We start from the raw sequence: 15,752 nt of genomic DNA, 5'->3' as shown, positions 1-15,752 counted from the left end.
AGCCTTATCTTTAAACGATGCTACGTTGTGTTGATTTAGCCGAGACACGATAGCACAAGACATATCATATTTTGGCGTTAAAACTTGCGTTTTAAATGTTATTAAAAAATTTAACTTTTAGATATTTAAAATTTTTTATATATACAATATATATGTCGAATTTATAAAAAATTTAGGTATAAACTATGTAAATATATAAAAAAATTTATATATTACGAGTGTAAATTATTTTCTAACTGGCAAATACATACACCAAAAACTAAAATATTTATATAGGGGCGGATGCTGCAATTTTTCATGTTTAAGATTCTTCGAGATATTTATATGTTCATACTTATGTCAAATAAGGATAATTAGCAAAAAATTGCGATAATTGGAGTCTGGGAACAAAAAAGCCCTATTATTTTGGCCACAACTGCCCCAAACGTAAGAGCAACAAGTTAATAAAAAAAATTTTTTTTTTTACTTTTCTCAACTTAATTTATATTTATTGATAAATATTAAATTTCATAGACTAATTTTTTTAGCGTTCAAAAATTATGACAATATAAAGTTTGCACCCCTTTAAATTGAGCGAATTACAAAATTTATAAAGTCATAATTTTCGAGCGTTTAGATATAATCGTATGAAGTTTCAAATTTGTTGATGAATATAAATTATGTTAAGAAAATTAGAAAAAAAATGTATCAACTTGTTGCTCTCACGTTGGGGACAGTTGTAGCCAAAATTTTATGGCTTTTTTGTTTCCAGGCTCTAATTATCACAAATCTTTGCAAATCCTCCTTATTTGACTTATGCATAAGCATAATTGTTTAAAGATTTCTAGAAGTTAATAAACAACAAATACAAATACTATTTAGAATAAATGGATATATATATTTTATCAATAAAATGCTAATTATGAATATTAGTCAGATCACACTGATTTCACTTTGCGGACTTTCTTTGAAAAACTAGAGATGACATTATCGTTCGATAAAGTCTTGGCAAGGTTGTTTTCAATTGAAATCAGCATAAGGTTAGTGAGGCGTTCTTCAGTCGTTGTTGATCGCAATTTGAATATGATGAGAGCAAGCTTACTGAAAGAGCGCTCTCCTTCAGCCACTGAAACCGGGATTTTATTTAAAATGTGAAGCAAAATGCAGATCGAAGGAAATATTGACTGAACACCTTTTCTGTTGAGCAACTTGATAGAAGAAAGATACTATTTGTCCAAAAGTATTTGATCGCTTCAGAGCATCTAGATGACGGAATTCTTCAAACAACTTTCTTTACACCATTTACGTATAGATTTGCCAGGACTTGACTAGAGTTTTTCTTCATCACTGGAAGGAGATGGAGAACAACATATGAACAAAAACATATCCATCGTTTTTTGAACTGTATCCATTCTGTATCTTATCTGCTGGAACAGCGTATCAAGAGCAACATTAAATACGTTCTCCTCAAAACCCTTTAATTTGTCTTTAATTTGGAAGTGGACTGTGTTCATCGACTCGCCGTGAAGCGTTTTCCTTTTCATTGTCCTCTTTTTAACAAAATCAGTTTGAAACCCAAACGAAGCTAACCCAGATGCAACTAGTTTTGCTTCTTGGAGGATTTTGGTCCAAGAAGAACGTATTCAGTCAAGATCATTGATTAGAGTCTTGTCTTGTCATCCAAAGAAATGCTTTTTGATTGAAGAAGGAGCCAAACATTGTTGACACATAGAAGAGCCTTAAGTCAAAAAGAAGTCAAGACAACGAATTCAAATGATCGAATCCACTTTTTGAGTACCTCAACTAAAGTCAATTAATGATCTTCGAAATCGAATTCTTCAAGATGTTTTAAGTACTTAAAATGTATTTCTTTTGGTCGTTTTGACAATGACCAAACAGCTTCTTTGCGCACACTCCATCTTGTTTAGGACGTTTGGTGAAGAGACTACCTAGTTGCCTCAGTCAAAATTTTCCAGCGCATGAGGCTACATTAAAAAAGTTATACAACAATTGGATATTGTTAAAATAGTTTTTGATTACAGTAGAGGATTCTGCAAAATGAACACCAGCTAGATTGAGACTATGCGCACTGCAAGGCATAAACAAAGTTTTAGGGTTTTTTTCGAGAATGATGACCTGCACTCCTTTGTATACCCCTTTGCAAAATCAGAACTATTTTTTTCTCCAGATTTTCTACCTTCAGAAAACGCTCTTTTACTACCTATTGGTTGTCGAAAACGAAAAGTGATTTGTTCCTTATGAGACACGTCCGAACTCTATCAACAATAATGGAAAAATAAATGACTTTGTGGACCTCTTTGATAATAGCAGCGAAAACAGTTTCACCACACGTCATAATGAACTCATTTTGAGTTCTCCAGCTCAAATAGTGCACTTGCATTCTTGTTTCTTGTTTTTTGTGTCGAGAATGCTCTTCTGGATGGAATTGAAGTGTCTTGTTGTGTTTCCCAATAGTTTAAGGGTGGCCTTAAAATTACCATTATCATACTTATTGAAATAAAGATTACATCTAGATTAATGTTCCAAGCAACATTAAAAATATTTAATGGGCATAAACTGCTAACACACCTCGAAAACTTAGATTTCTCAAAGCTAAATGGAGGATGACGTCACGCAGCGTAAAATTTCATACTACTTAGATGCCTCATTTCTTATTGACTTTTCAAGTTCTGAATTGATCCCGGTCTAATTTGTCAAGGCTTCAAAGGCTTTTTTCCAGACGGTGTAGTGATTTCTGTGTTGAAACTTAAACTGGTGGCTTTTAATCTTTTCTCCTAGCTTTCCCCAATTATCTTTTATCCCGCTATTCCACATTAAAAAGGAAAGACTAAAATCCAGGGCCAAAATTATGCTTTTGTCCGAAAATAGAGTAGGGAAAATAAAGGAAAGCTTTTGCAGTTCCACTCCAGATAAGCCAATCTCTGTTAATCTTCTCTCCGTTGAGGGAAGTATTATAAAAAACGGAAGCAGGAACTTTTTTGTTTGTAGATCTCTAGGAAAAAATGCCAGATTTTGAGATGATCCATTTAGTATGACTAGATCGCGTTAGTTTGGATAAAAATCTCTTCCACAAAGCGGGGTTGTTTCTAACTGCTTGATCACCCAGTTGAATCGCCTCTTCATCCTAAATTAAAAAAAGAATTTGAGAATTGTGGTATGTTTTTAATATCTGCAGATATTAAATATGTTTTTAGAATCTGCAGATATTAAATGATATGTTGTTAGAATCTGCAGATTTTTTATAAAATAAGAATGCGTCCCAAACTCACCTAATCATTATCTTCTTCTTCAGAGGCCGTTGAAAAATTTGAAGGGGAAGATGACTTTCTTGAATTAAGGGTTCACCAACGCTGTTGGTAGCATGGTCCGTCTAAAAAAGAATTACTTTTACAGTTTTGGAATGAAATAATAACTATAAGAATGTGAATAAAAAAATAAAGCTGTTAACCTATGCCTTGGTTGAACGTAGAGTTATTAGATGTCTTTTTTTTGAGATTTTTGAAGCCACACTCTTCCAGTGTATGTTAAACCAGGTTGGAGCCTTTTCCAATTAGATAAAAAGTCTATAAAATTATTAAAAAATGTATTTTAAGGTCATGTTTCTTAGAAAAGCAAATACTATATATTTATCAATAATAATAATGTAAGTATTATCAGAGCCTCCGAGAGGGGAAACCGGGCGTATTCTGTAAACCCATGAACTTTTGAAAAAAATGACGTACTGTGGTAAATTTTTTATTTATTTTAGGTGCCCTAAGAAGTCCATACGGTCTTATCACAGAGCGCCGCGGAAGAGCATTTGAAAGGAAGTTCACACCTCCTTTCTTAATGTTATAAATGTTGTAAAACTTGGCTAGAGGTGGCATTATACCACAGATCTCTAGTTTATGAGGCAAGCACGCTAATTGACAACTTCGTTAGTTTGTGTTTTCCATGTGTGAGCAACGCGGCTTTTAAAGAAGTTGAAGCAAACAAGACAATTGTCGATAATTTCACGATAAAAAGATTACATTTTTAAGTAGTATTTAACTGTTGAAGTAAAAGAGATAATGATAGCATTGAGCTTGGTGTCAAGTATTTGAGTTATTGCATTGGGCTCAAAGTATTTATAACCTAATAGAAGTTTTTTTTTTGCTTAAATTGTAGGTGGAAATATTGAAATTTCAATTCAATACCTTGGTGAAACTTGCAAAAGTGAGGCTTTTGATTTATGGTTAAGATAATTCTTAATGTTGATCATTTAATATGATCATTGATGTTGATCATTTAGTTAAATAAGTTGATTAATAAATAATGGTTTTTATTTTGTTTTATGGTTGATAACTTAAGATTATATAAGTTGGTTGATAATTTAAAAAGGATTTTGAAAATTATATATATTTTTTGTTTTAGGTATTGGTAGCGCGCTCGCCTGAGAAGCATGAGATCGGTGGTTCAAAGCCATCTCTGGGCAAGTTTTATAACATTTATAATATTACAAGGTTACAGATGATGCTGAAAATCATTTAGTTAAACACATAAAAAATAAATTGAGAAGTTTATTATGGATTGTCCATAAGTGAGATTCAACAAATTTTCAGTATAGTTCACCCATTTAATAAATATAATGGTGTTGCAGGAAAATATTTTGTAAGTGAACATTTGATAAGACATCTAGACCTTTCAATAAGAATGCCACAAGAGTTGTCTTTCAATCGTGTTAATGATTTAAATCTCAATTCTGTGAACATTTTTTTCAATAATACAGAAATTATTATGAAAAAATACAAGTTTGAGCCACATCAAGTTTATAATCATGATGAGTCAGGCATTACGACTATTCATAAACCTGTTAAGTTATGACAAAAAAAAGAAAGCATTCCCAGTAAACACAGATTGGTTCAGATTTGGTCAATGTTTATTCGAAATCGGTCGAAAAATGGATAAAACGTTTAGCGACCTATCATTGACTAAAAATCGACTCTTGATTTAAAATGTATATTTCAAACTTTTTTAAATGTATGTTTACTAAATGTCGATCTAACGTTTAGAATATCGACTTACATTAGCCAATATTGTAAACCTTTAATCGACCTTAATTAAACGTAAACATTTATAGATTTAAAATTTCGCTTTAAATCTTTTAATATATACGTTTATTAAACGTCGATCAAGCGTTTACAATATTAACTAATATAAGTCGTTATTCTAAACCTTTGATCGACGTTTAATAAACGTTTATTATATCATAATGTAGTAATATAGCCATTGGTCAGAAGACTCACATAACAGCTTAAGCCACATGGTTTAAATAGGCATAATTAAAACGAAATAAAAAAACTTATTAAAAAAAATTTTTTATTGACTAAATAATTAAATTAGACTTAAATGCGTTTTCAAAATTCACTTCCTTACAATAACTGAAAGCAAAACGACTGATAAATAAATAATAAACGAGTGTCCGGTGCGTCATTTTAATTTATGGAAGTTACTAATCTACCTTATTAATCTACGCATAGCCGCCGAGAGAAATTTCGGGTCCTGGGAAAGTTTTCTTAACAGGCCCTCAATATGATCAATCATATACCCAGGACCGCCAGAAGCGTACTCTGGTTATTGAAAATTAAAAATTAAAATTAATTAAATTTTTTAAAAGTCAAAACTATTTAAAATTTTTTAAAAGTTTAAGTTAGGAAAAAGTGCACAAAAAATAATGTTAAACACTGTTTCATAATAGAGCTTTGCGAGCCTTTCGACTCGCAAACAAATTAATAACTTCTTCAAAATTAATTTTCATAGCCATTTCGGCTTCAATTGATAAAAGTCCTAAGTCATTTAAACGATTTTGTGTCATTGTTGATCTTAACACATATTTTATTTTTTTCAACATGTTAAAAGATCTTTCTGCTTGGGCAACTGTCACTGGAATTGTGCAAAATAGCCTTATTGCAATTATAATGTTTGGAAACAGCACATCCAGTTGTTTTTTTTAATTTCATTTAACAATTCAACGGGCAGAAGAGAAATATTTTGTATACTGGCATCATAAATTGATTTTAAATGTAGAATTTCATCTCTAAGATGATCATCAATATTATTTTCATACATTTTTTGCAACTTACTTTACTTTTTGCACTTACTTTGTATTTCTTGATCATTTAATTCACGGAACAACCATAATGCATTAAATAAAGAATCTATATCGTTTGCTGCGTTAAATCTTCTTGTCATATTTCCAATAACGCTATCCATGAAAACATTGAAAACATTAATTCTAAATTCTTCTGCCGGTGTCCTTTTTAACTCGTGTGTTGTTCTTTTTCTTTTAGTAAATTTTTTCCCCGAAAATTCTATGTTTATCTGTAAAGATGTGCCCAACAATCTACACTCATTTAAAAAAGTATCCCAACTATCTCTTATTGTATTTAATTCAACAAGAAGATTTGACAAATTGGTTATTTCTACATCAATTGTTGCATTACGAGCTTGTAAAACAGTACTTCTGTAGTTTATAGCTGCAAGAACTTTGTGCCATATTTTTGCCAGTTCTAAGCATTCAAAAGATTCCATATATTTTTTTATTCTGATAAGATCTGATCGAGTTTCTGACGCTAAGTTTAATTCCAAAACAGCGTTTATTGCTATTTTAATTTCATTAATTTTTTCAGCAAATGGCTTAACACTTTCAATTCTTGCAGACCACTGTGTATTTGACATAGTGTGCAAAGAACATCTAGTATTATTTTATAATATTTCCCATCTTTGTGGGCTACTACTAAATATATTGTATAATTTTTGTATAGTGCCGAAAAATCTTACAACATAAATAAAAGATTCTGCTGCATGAACACCACATAAACTATGACATGCACAAGGAGAAAAAGTTGCCAATGGATTAATTTGCAAAATGCGAGCTTGTGCACCTTAAAATGATCTACTCATGTTAGATCCGTTATCATATCCTTGTGCGCGACAGTCACTTATAGGAATACTATACCTTTGTAGCGTTTCGAGAATTAAATTAGCAACATCTTCTCCAGTCTTCTTATTGCAGTTAACAAATGCAAGAAATCTTTCCATAATTTCGAATTTGTTGGACTTAATAGCGACGTACCGTAAAATGAATGTAGTTTGTTCTATATGCGCAGAATCGAGTGTTGCGTCTACAATAAGGGAATAATACTTCATAGTTTCTCTTTCTTTTAAAATACAAGTTTTCAAGTAATCTGCACAGCATGATATGAATTAATTTTGAATGCCTGGCAATAAGTAATGTACTTGAAATCTCAGCTTTTCGATTTGTGTCTGTTTTACGTTTTTTAAATGTTCTTCTAAAAGCGGATCGTAATGTCTTAAAAGTTCTAATAATCCTAACGTGTGTGTAATTGATTCGTAGAATTTTTTTAAAATCTTGTTATTTTTAAAACATTTTGAAAAACTCTTAAAGGAAAGACAAAGTATTCATTCCAATAAAAGATTTATATTCATTATACAAGTTACTTTTCAACAGATAATAATCCATTGCGATAAGCTTTGTCAACAAGAGCACGGACCCGAGATAAAAAGTTAGTACTCATTTTTGGAGCATGCTTTACAAGTTTATTCATGATTTGACATACTCTTGATTTTAATTGATCAACATTCTCTGGTTGAAAAGAATCAGCAAACACTTGTCTTTTGATTTCAGCATGAAGAAGCTCGATAGGCCGACATTGAGGGGCATTGGTTCAGTTATTTTGTTTCTAAACAAATGGAATTTGTTTGTTGTATAAATACATAACTACTTTGGAAGAATAATGTGATAAAGCTTTGTCTGGCCAAAAGATGCAAGCTTTATCAGTGCATTGCTTCTCAATGTAGAGGACTAGTCTTCGTTAAAGGCATTAAAATTTGTACATCTGGGCATCAATGGCCATTCTCTGGTTCCAGATAAAGTAATAAGAAACACCATGATCACACAATACATACCAAACACCTACTTTAAAAGGGAAATTTGGTGTGACCTGAGAAGCGAATCTCTTCTGGAGTTCTATCCATCAGTAACACCCACCATCTTCTCTGCTTGACCGAGAATTTGCCATAACCTGCATTTTGAAAAGCCTGTAAGCGATCTTTCTTACTCAAGTGTTCAGTACTTTTCAAGATATTTTTTGCGATTTCACAAGATGCCATATCAAAACTGTGTTATAAAACAATATACCCAAATGATACTAAAACAGAAAAACGACAATTACAAGCATGAGTCACCTGTATATCATATAACACAGTTTCTATTTTTAGACATGATTTATTCAAAACATATTTGCATGTTAACATTATTCTACGAATCAATTACACGCACGTTAGAAAATTTCCATTGTTCGAATCTCCAATTAAATGAGTAAACACCTCTAAAGGCCAATACACGCTCAGCAAGAAGCAAAATTACATCTAATAATCGTTTTAATAAATCTTTCCATTTATGTGTCTCATTTTGTATTTGCTTTACTATAAAGCAACCAATTGTGGTATGTTTATGATTATTTTTAACTAAATTTTGCCACTGGATATAACAAGATTTATGATTGCTAGATTTTTCATGGTCAGGTATTTTGTCATATAATTTTTTGTACCCTCTATTAGCCTGCCAACCAATTTCTGTAGCAAAAATTGTTCTTAGCAAAAGTTGATCTTTACTCATGAAATTTATAAAATAAACGACAAGGAAAACGAAACAAAGCATTTTAAGATTTGCTCCAAACTAACCAATCACGAGGAACTATTTCTTTATTTTTTAAACGAAAGCTTAATAAATAGGTAGGGAATTGACAACCGTGCTTATCTACAGGAAATGTTGTTGGGTGTGGTTCTGAACCTCTTAGAATGGTATCTGCTACGTCTTTTGGTGCTACATTTACTTTTACCACTCCAATATCGATGTTGGCAGTCGGTATACAAAGAAAGTGTCGAAATATCAGATTGCGCGGAAATTCCAACAAATTCCGTTTTATACTTTGCGCTTAATGGGTCCGAATCAATGTTTCCATTATCGCAATAGTCATCGTTCTGTGTTTTTGAAAAAATTTTAAACCCCAAGTTTTCTAGTGTTCTCATACCTCTAGAACTTTCTTCATTTCTTTTTTGTCGCTCTTTTCGTTTTTCGTATCCAGATTTATGGCGAGAAATCATATTCTGTATTTCAAAAATTAAAACGTAGCTCTTTATACAGAATTTATAAATAAATAATGCAAATTAAAGTTTACAAATAATAACATTTTTTTAATAATACTAATATTTGAATAATAATATTTTGTATTTAACGCAATTGCAATATTTATCAAAAGTTTTAATTTAACACGTATATGTTATTTACAAAATGTAAACTAAAATTAAAATTAAAAATATACGCTTACAAAAAACGTCAGCAGTGTCTAAAACAAAAACTTTAAAATGCAGCATTAATGAGAAATCAAGTCATGCAATCTTTACAACTGTTTAAAGAAAATTATCAAAAGAAAAGTTAACAATGTTGATTGAAAAAATTCGAATTTTAATATTACAAAAGAAAAATAGCAAGAATAAAAAGAAGCATTTTTGTTAAAAATATTTTTTGTCTTTAAAATTTTTTGGAAGCGATAAATAAGATTTAATAAGTGATGAATAAATAAGACTTCATGAAAGAAATTGATTGTACACACACGGGGCCCCAGGAATCGGGGCCCCGCGTGTGTACAAGCAACTCATATTTTTTTAACACAGTTAAAAAATACGAGTTGCAGGTTTCTCGTTATGAAAGTCCTGATGCAAGAACTTTTTTCGTAAGTTTTATTAACAGTTTCTAATCATTTTGTAAACGGAAAAAAAAAGAGTTTTGAAAAGTGGAATGTCTATTTGCGCAATCAGTGAACGCGGACGTTTACAAAAACTTTTAGTTGCGCGGACACCTACTAAATCAAAAGTACATGCAACGTTCGACTGTTGGGGAGTACGTGCAGGGAATTGTCTCAAATCCAACTAACTTTTAGGATTCTGTTTTTTCTTTACCCTCAAAATTAATTTTAATCCTAAAAGTAGTTTTAAATCTACAACAGCTAATACACCTGGTTTAACACAATCATAGCTCAGGTTAAATTAGGGATAGAACTTTTACTTCCTTTAGTAAAAAAGTCATTTTTAAATGTAAAATATTAAATATATTTACAATTAAATTTAAATTATTAAAAAATAATAATAATAATAACTAAATTGCATTTAAAATTTAATTATATAAAGTTGACTTTAGAAGTCATAAAATAAATTATTTTTACAAATAAAAGTAATTAACATAAAAAAGTTATTTATAAATTTGGGTTGTTCGCCGTAAACAAAAACTTACGAATATTTCGCATTTTTATCTTCCGTATTTCAAGTTGCTATTGCGGAAGTTGTACTTGCACAAATTCAACTTCCGCACAGTAAAGCGAAATGGTCAAAAAGCGGCCAAAACTCAAAATTTTGTAAAGTAATAAACGTTTTTATTAAATTATTTTTCCAATTCAAAATCAAACTTAAAAAGTGGGTTATTAAAAACTTTTCAAATTGTAGACCCCTCCCCTTTCCCCCTCTTCCCTCCCCCTCCTCCCTTGAATTTTCAATGCAATTTTTTTTAATTTGTTGATTCTAGAAACTATTCTAAAAATATTATCTAAGTGAAAAAAATATTTACCTCGTTTATTAAGCATTAATATGTAATCCCTGATTATATATATTGATATTATTAGTAAAAATTCACTTATCAGTGATAAGTGAATTTTTACATGAAAAAGTTTAAATTTGAAAAGATAACATTTATTAAGGAAAAAAAAAAAACTATTCATCTCCTCTGAGGAGGTCCTGTACGTCAGGATCAAGGTTAGGACTAGAAAACGTCTTGGGTTTCCTGAAAGCAATCGAATAGATGACAGGGTCGCTTCTTATTAGTAAATAATGGAATTGGTTCTGCATCACATTAATTCTAGATATTTTGCATGTGTGATTGAGTCTTGCATTTCGTATGGCCTTATTTTGTGCTTCCTGAGCCTCCTCCGAATACGCTCCAACGGGAACATCCAAATGCTCAGCAATTAAAAATCCATGTTCCAGAACCTTATGAAGTGTAGGTGGCATAATGTACCAAGGATAGGTTTCCACTATCAGCTCTGAAGTTTTATAACAGTATGCTTTAAAAGCATCCAAGTTCAGGTGGAATCCAATGCAAACGGCATTCAATATGCTTCTTAGTCTTAAAATGATGTCAAAACTAACTCCTGTTATTTGAGAAAGATTCTGCTGCTAGAAATGCCCTTTTTTCAGTGTTTCCTGTATTAGTATTCCCAAATCCCTGCTTAGTAGTATCAACCAGTAAGCTTAACACCTCTCTAAACTTTCTTTTGATTTCTTTTTTTCGAGATTTTACAGATGGTTTATCTTCTGGAGATCGGGACTGGTATATTTTAATATCCATTTTATATCCCAAGTGTAGAATGAATTTAAAAATTCGTATCCAACAGTGCAGTGTGGATAGTCCTAAAGCTATAGCTTGCTTGTTATAAACTTTTTCTTTAATTATATCCAGCTTGTTCATTTCACTAGGCTTGGCAGAACAAACATTGCAAGATTGAGTTGAGTTTGTATCTGTTATAGCATTCACTGCTTTGCCGTCCCACATGGTCATCTCAACTTTTATTTTTATTTTTGCTTTCTGGTTAGAGAAGGGGATTTCAAGTTAACATCTTGAAGACTTTCTATTTGCTTCCTAACATCTAATTCTTCAGCTCTTGTTGACTCTTTTGTTTATTTTTGGTATTGCAGATGAAGAAGCCTGCACAAGTGGGGGCTTGAAGGCATTGGGTTTGACCATACAGTGATAGCCCTTATTTCCAGTTTCAACGGAACAATTGCAGTTTGGAACAAGGATTTTTCGTTTTCAACTCCTGTTGAAAGATCTGTGTCATCAAACCTTTGATTGTATACGCTTTGAGATGAGGCTCTATCCATTCCAGCTTTCATATAGAACTTTCCAGTTGTTTCCGATCCATCTAGACATTCTGTATTAGATATGTTTATAATTTATGATAAAGTGTGGTTCACCATTGACTGAGCATAACATTTGGCAGATGTTTCTAAAATTTCCAAATTTTCTGGATAACATTTGGATTTTGCATCAAATATTACTTTGACTGAAGGCTATATCTCTGCATTCTGTTTCTGTGAAGAGTTTCTAATAACTTGATATTGTGAATCACTAAGATCGCAAATTATCTTTAATGCAAGGACCTCTTCAGCTTTCATCATTATTGGATTCGTTTTTGTATTTTCAATAATTTTCCTGGCTAGAGCTGGATTTTTAACAGAATGTTTAAAAACTTTTGAAAAGTCGGTCTTTCCTGGGCTTGATTTAGCCCTCAACGCAGCAGCACAGGCAAGTTCTTTGGTACAATGGTCACCAATCAAACTAAAAAAATATTTTATATTTTTTGAAAAATGTACTCATTTAAATAAAATTAGCAACCAAAACGTAGCTTATAGATTTTAATATACCTGGATACCTTTCTCCTTTTAGTTCTCTCCAAACTATCAGTCCATGGTGTAGCTTTTCTTCCTGGTCTTGATGTGAGAGGAGCAGGTCTTGGGTACAGTTCAAACGCTAGCCATTCTTTCTTGCGTTCCTCAAGTCGAGAGAAGGTACTTCCGTGCTTTTCATATTTGATCTTGAGCTTGGCAAGAAATGTTTTAATCTTCCCTTTTAAATTTTTAAAGTTATGAACATTCATATTAATCTTCACTTCTTCCTCAACCACATAGCACAAGTTGGGATAATTTATTCCAACTTCCTTAATTTTATACAAAATATCAATCCTCCTCATGTGTAGTTTTTCACATAAACACAATAATGTTATTGATAAAATTTTTCTTTTTTTAACTCAACGAGAACTTGTCTCTTACAAATTCTAATCATGATTTATATTAAACAACATACCGCCAAAATTACTATTTAAACCCACATAAATATAAACAAATTAGCAATTACACACAAAACCATACAAACACATTAACTACAATTATCCACTTTAGATATAAACCATTACACGTCATGTAACATTTAACATAATATAATCACATCATGTTAACAACATCTACATTTAAGATTCAAGAAATACGGATGAATCACTTTTCCAGGCATGATGTGAACTCCCAAATTTTTTATTTTAATACCATTGTCAAATGAGGATGTGTTGCAAAATATTACGGTTATTAGAGCTTGGGAAGATAAAGAACCCAAATAACGGCCCCCTCCAACTCTTTGAGAGATGGGACAGTATTTTAAACATTATTGTTTTCAAAACTTAAAATAAAATTTAATTTTATCAATAGAATTCAAATTTCATAAAAATCTTTTGGCGTTCAGAAGTAATGATCACGAACAGTTTACAACCCCCTCATTGTGGGGGGGGGGGGGATATTTTACACAGATTTTTATTTTTTATACTTATGCCCATAAATCCATTTCGGGCAATTTGGGGCAGCTGATTTTTTTTTGTTATCCATGATAACATTCCCTAGGATAAAAAAGTCATTTCAGGGTGGAACTCTGCGGAACTTTTGAGATATATTATTTTCAAAAACAATATTTATCAGAAAATTTATATTTTCACCAAATATTTTAATTAATCATTTAGCAAAAACTATATTCAATATTTTAAGCTTTTTACTTTTGTAAAAGATAAAAGAATGCCTAAAGAAAGCTTTACGATAAAAAAAAAATAATAAAATCATCTAAATGAGTAAAAAAAATGAAAATTAGAAAAGTATAAAAAGTTCGCGAATTTTAGCGAACTATTTTTACCTTCTACTAGGTAGGAAAAAATGCTTCTCTGACTAGGATAGTAGACATGAGAGAACCAAAATATATATTTTTCTTATCATTTGATATTTTTTTTAATAAGTTGTAAAAAAAAAAATTAATGAAAATGGTGTATTAAAAAAATTCCACTTATGGCCACTTTTTGAGCTTTTCGCTTCATAGTGTTCGGTAACGCATTATACGAAAAAAATAAATTATAATGATTCCGTAAAAACCATTTACTTTTTGTAACTTGCGAAACAAATTAATTCGAAAGAATACTTGCGAAACAGTTTCTTACGAAAGGAGCGTTTCGGAATGCTTACGGAATAGACTCGAAAGCATTTATTAAACTGTTATACAAAAAGTGTTATTATTTATTACTTAAATAAAATAATGTTCTTTAATGATTCTTCAAAAGTTTATTTATATATATCGGGTATACATTTATATATCTGGTATATATATATATATATATATATATATATATATATATATATATATATATATATATATATATATATATATATATATATATATATATATATATATATATATATATATATACTGTGACCTAGAAAAGTTAAGAAAGTTAGGATGTAGGAGGGAGGGGGGGGGTAGGGGTGGCTGAAACAGAAATTAAGGGAGCCTAACGCAGCTAAAATTTAAATAAAAAAAACGGAAACTTTGAGTAAGTTTTGAGGGAAAGGGCAACGCTCTCTCCGCAACATGTCTCTATGCCAGTGTTTATATTATCCAACTTTTCGGTTGTTTAGTGTGTTTGGCTCAGCAGAAATGGAGGTTTGCTATTTATATTCTTATATATAAAAACTTAGTAAATTATTTAGTTCCATTACAAAGTTTAATTGAACTGTTGTTTGGTCATTATCAGTTCTTACTGAATCTTGTAATTAGTTTATCACTACCTTTCAGACTAGCAAAAGCTCTGAATCTTTAAAATTTTGCAACTAATTTTTTACTGCTCTCCAAAACAGTTAGAGCTTTAAAACTTTCAGCTGTTGTATAGTCCCAATAAAGTTGGGATGTTGAAAATCAAAGCATTTTAAAAGTGAAAGCGCATATAACAGAGCATCTCAAAAATAAAAAAATTGAAACTGGATGATAAACATAAAATTATTCTATTTGAAAATAAATAAAAGCTATTTTGAGGCATTTTATTATGTAATTAAGTTTAAGCATTCATCGCTTAAATTAGGTCTTTTTTTGATTTCAACGATGAACATCGACGGTTTTTTTTGTTTCGTAAAATTCGGTACGAAAAAAAAAAAAAATTCCTGATTCTCGATATCCTTCTGAATGAATTTTATTTTTCCGGAATTGTACAAAATCTTCCAGTTAACAATTCTGTAATAGAATTGTTCCGAAATCTTCCAGTTAACATTTCTAAAATAGAATTGTTAACCGGAAGATTTAGTACAGTTCCGGAAAAATAAAATTCTTTCGGAAAGATATCGAGAATCAGGAATTTTTTTTTTTTTTCGTAACGAATTTTACAAAACAAAAAAACCCATCGCTGTTCATTTTGTAAATGCTCATTACGAAATGTAGCCTTTCGCAAGTTGAATTACGAAATAAAACTATTTTGCTACATACGAAAGTAGCGCTTACGGAAATCGCATTTGCGAAACGAGCTCTTTCGCTAAAAGACGTTTCGAAGTCTATAAAAAATTTTGCTGGTCAAACGGATATAATTGTGAAAAGTAAAATTTTTATATACCAAAATGTTTATAATAAAATTTTATTTTCAGTATTGCAACATATGAAAATTTTAAGGATTTGTTTTTTAAAATAATGCTTAAAAACCAAATTTCTTTCGAAACGAGACTCTTTTGCACTGCAAATTGCGAAACAGTTCTTAATGGAAAAAAATTTACGAAATGCGGCATATAAATATATTTAATTATGTTTTATG

The 15,752-nt window shown here is 30.8% G+C and overlaps 1 protein-coding gene across 1 annotated transcript; it reads right to left on the bottom strand.

The window, feature by feature from the left end:
• Nucleotides 1-5,707: 5,707 nt before the first annotated feature.
• On the bottom strand, nt 5,708-6,696 carry LOC136079441 (uncharacterized). Its single transcript, XM_065795179.1, has 2 exons — nt 6,120-6,696; nt 5,708-5,901 (listed from the first exon to the last, which is right to left on the bottom strand). Exons 1-2 carry the CDS (start codon nt 6,694-6,696, stop codon nt 5,708-5,710), a joined length of 771 nt encoding a protein of 256 aa, XP_065651251.1.
• Between the last annotated feature and the right edge of the window lie 9,056 nt (nt 6,697-15,752).

Source organism: Hydra vulgaris, chromosome 04 (genome assembly GCF_038396675.1).
Source record: "Hydra vulgaris chromosome 04, alternate assembly HydraT2T_AEP".
Classification (NCBI taxonomy): domain Eukaryota; kingdom Metazoa; phylum Cnidaria; class Hydrozoa; order Anthoathecata; family Hydridae; genus Hydra; species Hydra vulgaris.
The sequence above is the reverse complement of the archived record's forward strand: the minus strand, read 5'-3'. Positions and strand labels throughout refer to the sequence as shown.

What these genes read in the sequence shown, in the direction of transcription:
- LOC136079441 (XM_065795179.1), bottom strand. Translation starts at nt 6,696, where the DNA reads ATGTCAAATACACAGTGGTCTGCAAGAATTGAAAGTGTTAAGCCATTT. An exon ending in AAATGATCAAGAAATACAAA is followed by an intron (nt 5,902 to 6,119) that starts GTAAGTGCAAAA and finishes GCACAATTCCAG; the next exon opens with TGACAGTTGCCCAAGCAGAA.